We start from the raw sequence: 5,918 nt of genomic DNA, 5'->3' as shown, positions 1-5,918 counted from the left end.
ATCAGGGCTTTTTTTCTCACTGACGACAACATTTACCAGATGTTGAAATGCAAAGATGAGAAATAATATAAATAATCAGAATAAAAATGGGCTAAAAGTGACCAAAAATGAAAAAAAATGTGGTGAAATGGAATTTTAAAATCACTGACACTGCATTAACAGCAATAATAATAATAATGATGATGATGATGAATTCCTTCCTCCAGTTTACTGTATTTTTCAGACACGTTTCTGAGTGAATGAAACATTGGTCGATCACGATCGGTTTCTTAGTTACGTACACACACACACACGCACACACATTTTGGCAAATCCTCCTGGTAGTTTGTACTCCTCTCTGCAGACTCCATATTTCCAGTTCCAAAGCAGTCGGCGGCTGCGTTGCGTAAGGCAGGAAGTTTGGATTGAAACGCGTCTCTAACGCTGCTCATGCACCTCCTCACCTCTGACACCAGGGGGAGCAGAACCATCCTCACCCCTCCTGTAGAGGTTTCTCTCCTCCCTCACAGGGTGAAACAGTGCCCCACCCCCACCCCACCCACCCCTCCCGGCTGAAGGAGGGCTGGTAAAAAACACATCCCAGGCTCCGCCCCCTTTCCCTAGGCCATGTAGATGAAGGTGTTGATGTCGCCCTCGTCCCTCTTGATGTACTTGTGCTCTATGAGCCACTCAATCTGCTCTTTGATCATCTTCTTCTGGGGCAAGAACATGTTCTTCAGGATCTCCACCAGCTCCGTCTGTAGCTGAGCGTTACTCAGACGCTTCCTCATCTTCATGATCTGGATGATGGCCTCCTGCACACAGCAACCAGCGCATATTACCCATGATTCTCCTGGGGGTGGATCTCTTTCTTTACTCTATAGAACTTTCACTGCAAGTATTTAATCTTATGGCGTCGTAGCAGCTCAACATAAAGACTATTCTCTGTAAACTTTCCACTAGGAATCAATGAAATGCAATAAAAACAACTTTAAACGCTTTGATGGAGTCTTTAATTTGATATGAATTTGTAACAAAGTGTAACTACAATATTTGCATTTCCTGAAGAAAATGCAGGTGAGGATGCAGGGGTGCTGGAGACTGAATTAGCCTAGCATTGGTTTAGCATTAGCCTAGCATTAGCATTGTCTAGATTTAAGCTAGCATTAGCATTAACCTTGCATTAGCTAGATTTAGCCTTGCATTAACATTAACCTAGCATTAGCATTAAACTAACATTAGCTAGCATTAACCTAACAATGTTATTAACTATGCATTAACCTATCAATACCTTAGCATTAACATTAACCTAACATTAGCAATTAAACTGATGTTTGTAACCCGACACCGACGCTGACAGCACTGTCACCAACATGACCTTTGACCTGTACCTGAGTCCTGAGGATCCTCAGCTGGACGATTCCTTCATTTTCCTCCTCCCTCATTCGCTCCGTGGTCAGCTGCAGACGACCAATCAGGTTGATCTTTCCCCGCTTCTGAACTTTGGTGTTTTTACTGAGAAACAAAAAGGAAATCTTAGTGCCACACACACACATCACTACACCTAGATCTAGTTTGTGTAGAACTCACATGAGGGAGAAATCCTGGTTGACGTAGAACAATGTGCTGTCAGTAAAGTCTTTGGGAGAGCTCACAGACGGATCGTAGGATAGAACCTGACGCTTCAGCTTAGGGAACGACACTAGAGACTGAACAGAGAGGAACAGATCTATTCCTTATATGTCTGTAACTAAGGACAGGAATAGATCTATTCCTTATATGTCTGTAGCTAAGGACAGGAACAGATCTGTTCTTCATATGTCTGTAACTAAGGACAGGAACGAATCTATTCTTTAAAAGTCTGTAACTAAGGACAGGAATAGATCTATTCTTCATATGTCTGTGTCCCACTGACCCATAGCGTTCTCCTCAGCTCAGCGTCTGGTAGCTCTGTGGCTAGTTTCAGGTTCTCAAAGGTGATTTTCTCTCTGGGTCGTTGGTTCCAGGCGAACAGAACAGCCAGCTGGAAGGTGGTCACCTCCAGGTCGTACTGACCCACCTCGTTCTTAAACGTGATCTGAGACAGAGCAGAGATAGATAGTCAGAGTCACATCTGTTCCTCTCCTCTCACACACTGTGTCTACAGACAAACACGTAGTGACTCACGATGCCGTTGGACATGAGGTGATGCCAGTGCAGTTTGCGTCCGCTGTGGCTTCTCTTGTAGAAGTCCTCCACCTCTGGGATCAGGTCCTCCAGCTCCGTGGGTAGAGACACAAACACCTTCTCACTGCTACGGGACCACGCCCCAGCATTCAGGATCTTAATGTTCACGCTGTCAGCTGCAGGAGGAGAACAACCAATGAAGGCAGGACTGCTTTTATCACGGGGGGGGGGCACAAACATGTGACTGTATCTGATATGAGGGTCACATGATCAACCAATCAGAGCATTAACACAGGAACCAACAACGAGTTTGTGTGTGTTGTCTTTATGTTCTCATTTAGTGTGTGTTTGTTGTTCTTTGGTGTGTTTTTAAAGTCATTTTGTGTATTTTGTTTTCTTTTTGCGTATTTCTGTATTTGTTTTTTGTGTTTTGCGAACAATTTTGTGCATTTCTGTGGTCAAGTTAAGTATTTGTTCTCATTTGTGTGTATTTTTCTGTCATTTGTAGAATTTTTGCTGTCATTTTGTGTGTTTTTTGTATTATTTTTCTGAGTTTTTTTTCAGTATTTTTGGTCTCAATTTGTGCAATTCTGGAGTAAATTTGTTGTTTGCTGTTTTATGTATTTTTCGGTCATTTTCTGTAATTTGGTTGCCATTTTGTGTGTTTAGGTGGTTGCTTTTTTGTGTGGCTGTTGTCATTTTGTGTATTTTTGGGACTCTTTTCATTAATATTTGGTGTTATTTTTGTGGACAATTTGTTTGTTTTCGGACTCTTTGTGTATTATGTTAGGTTTTATATTCCTTCTAACCTCATGCATTGCAATATTTTTGGGGGGATTTGCTTTAGGGTCAAACAAAATTAGGTCTAGTTAAATTTAGCCACACACACAAACACACACGCACACACACACACAAACACAATTACATCGTTGTTTTGTTGTGAAACAGTGAAAGTGCAGCTAAACAATAATTGTTTTTGTGCGTTTCTTACCTTGCAGGGCGAGCCGGTTGTGTTTGTACATCTCCTTGAAGACCTGGTTGAGGTCCTCAGAGACTTTGATGTCCTGAAACATCCTGGCCAGCTTGTTTACGTAATCAGCAGGCATTCCTACTTCCTACACGCACACACACACACACACCCCGGTTACAATAAAATGTGTTCATTACTTGATTGGAGGCCACATCCTGCTCATGAAGGACTGCTGTCCTGCTTGCTCTAGGAGTCATGTTGATTTATACACAAACATCCAATCATCTAAAGCACACGTGGGCAACTGGTGCAAAAAATAAACGCACAAAATCACAGCAAAAACAAACAAAATTACAGAAAAATACACACAAACGACTACACACACTTAATATGATAACAGAAATGACCGCAATTACTCCTAAACACAAAAGACAAAACACAAAAATACGCAAAAAGAAAGAAAAACATACAAAATGAGAACAATACACAAAGTGACTCCAAAAATGCACAAAATGACAACGAACACTTACAAAATGAGAGAAAAACGAGTTCAAAAACAGACATAAAGACCATAAAACACACAAAACCACAGCAAAAACAACTACAAATAAAAGCTCCCAAAACAGACAAGACGACTAAAAAATATACAAAACGACAACAAAAGTAAACAAAGTGACTCCCAAAAAGCACAAAATGACAACAAAAATACATAAAATGGGAGAACAAAAAGATGTAAACAACACCAAAAACACACAATCTACAACAAAAGCAAACAAAATAACACAAAAATTTTAGCAAAAACAAAAAATGAGAGAAAACTATACGAAATGACCAAAAAAAAAACAGACAAACTCTTTGATGTTTCCTGTGTTAATACTCTAATTGGTTGATCACGTGACCCTCAGATGAGATACAGTCACATGTTTGTGGCCCCGCCCCCTGTGATGAAATTTGCCCGTCTCTGATCTGCAGGAGCGTAGTGTGGTGAACTCACTCTGAGCCACTCCACCATGTTCTCCTCTATCTCACTGTCTGCTGAGATGTCCAGGATGAGGCGTCTGGTCAGGTGAGCTTTGTGGTAGCGCATGAACACGTCTTTGTTCTGGACGTACTTCAGCACCAACAGCTGCACGTTAACAATAACACACACACACTCTTTTAGTAGGTGATTGTTGATGGAGGAGGAGCTCAGAGAAGAGGAGGAGCTCCTCACCACTTCTTTCAGCTTCAGTTCTATCTCCTCTGAGCTGAGCTTTTTGCTGAGCGGTGTTTTCCTCAGTAACATGTCACAGTAGTTAGCCAGCAGCTCAGGACACTTGGACTCAGGCTGGGTCTTCATAGCGGCGCTGTGTGGACACAGTGACACATTAACACACACACGCACACAGACAGACACACACACTCCTCTTACCCTTTCTGCTTCAGTGGCAGCTCCAGCTTAAAGATGGTGGCGTCGTTGACCACAGCCTTGTACGCCTGAGCGAGACACGGGACACATGAACGTTACGTTATCTACTTACTCTTAGACATCTTAGACAGCTCAGGGCCACGTGTCAATTTAAATACACAAAATTACAGAAAAATAAACAAAATGACAAAAACAAACACACAAAACGAAAAAAAAATGCATACAGTGACTCCAAAAACACACAAAATTACAAGAGACAATATAAAACATGAATAAAAACACAAAAAATCATCATAAAACCACACAAAATAGCAATAAAAACATGTAAAATTACAGAAAAACCAAATAAAACAACAAAAACACACAAGACACAAATGGGGTGTGCTATAAATCTAGATTAACTCTTATTGCGCTAACTTCTGGCTTGGATGTTAGCGAGTCCAAAAGCCCCGCCTCCTGACCAATCAGATCTCATAGAAAATGACCTGCCCATTGATAGATGATCCTGGTTGGTGCAGATCTAACAGCTGGGTTTATACAGAAGATTATTAATTATAAATTAATCATTTCGTTTACCGATGACATCATTTAGGAAAGATATAGATTTATATCTGATGGACTGATCTACAGTCAGCTGATGAAGTCTGTGTGTGTGGACGGCTGAAGTCAATAATTAATTAATTAATTCATTCATTCATAAACTGAGGCTGACATCATCATCATCAGGAACATACTACAGTAAACAATGTGTTCTCATCCCAGTGTGTGATAAATAGATCTACATGAATAGAAACACGTGTGTGCTGTAATAAAGTTTAACTGCAGAGCGCTGTCTGTTTATCATCTAAAAGATTAAAATCATAAATAATCTCACACTTTTACACATTAACAGTATCAGCAGCTTCCTGTCTGAGTTCTATCATTCCTGTCTTTTCTGTAACAACAGGGTTGTTTTTGGTCTGAATTATGGATTTTAATTATTCATCATTTTAAACTTCATCAACCTGGTCAGTACCAAGATATGAAGTGGATCAGATCTGAGTGAGTATAAAAGCTCCGCCTCCTGCTTCACTGTCGTCATGGATTTATATTAATTATATTTATTTAAAATCATAATCTGTTCATTCATTCATTGTAAAGACGCTCAGTCTAACAGTCCTCTCCATTGATTGGTCAGACGTTGCAAGCTCCACCCCTTTCATGTGCACGCGCACGTAGCGAGGCTGTAATAAATTAGCGTGTTGTGATCATAGGTGATGACGTTGGTAGTACAGTCTGTCTGACAGAGAACGTTTGGTTAGTTGAAGCCAGCTAACGTAGATTAATCTAATCTAGAATAGTAACACTGACTCCAAATACAAACAAATCACAAAACAACAAAAACAGAAAAAAAAT

General features: G+C 40.5%; 1 protein-coding gene across 2 annotated transcripts in view; it reads right to left on the bottom strand.

The window, feature by feature from the left end:
- Positions 1–552: 552 nt before the first annotated feature.
- Positions 553–5,918, bottom strand: part of LOC114474289 (cullin-5-like) — a 13,959-nt gene continuing 8,593 nt past the window's right edge. For both annotated transcript variants that reach the window (XM_028464479.1, XM_028464480.1), the window contains 9 exons: positions 4,527–4,591; positions 4,329–4,461; positions 4,110–4,241; positions 3,137–3,260; positions 2,146–2,321; positions 1,895–2,056; positions 1,570–1,688; positions 1,371–1,494; positions 553–794 (listed from right to left, as the gene is read on the bottom strand). In XM_028464479.1, coding sequence (XP_028320280.1) covers positions 600–794; positions 1,371–1,494; positions 1,570–1,688; positions 1,895–2,056; positions 2,146–2,321; positions 3,137–3,260; positions 4,110–4,241; positions 4,329–4,461; positions 4,527–4,591 — 1,230 coding nt within the window. In that variant the 3' untranslated portion in view covers positions 553–599. The remainder of the gene's footprint in view (positions 795–1,370; positions 1,495–1,569; positions 1,689–1,894; positions 2,057–2,145; positions 2,322–3,136; positions 3,261–4,109; positions 4,242–4,328; positions 4,462–4,526; positions 4,592–5,918) is intronic.

This window comes from Gouania willdenowi, chromosome 13, assembly GCF_900634775.1.
Source record: "Gouania willdenowi chromosome 13, fGouWil2.1, whole genome shotgun sequence".
NCBI lineage: Eukaryota > Metazoa > Chordata > Actinopteri > Blenniiformes > Gobiesocidae > Gouania > Gouania willdenowi.
The sequence above is the reverse complement of the archived record's forward strand: the minus strand, read 5'-3'. Positions and strand labels throughout refer to the sequence as shown.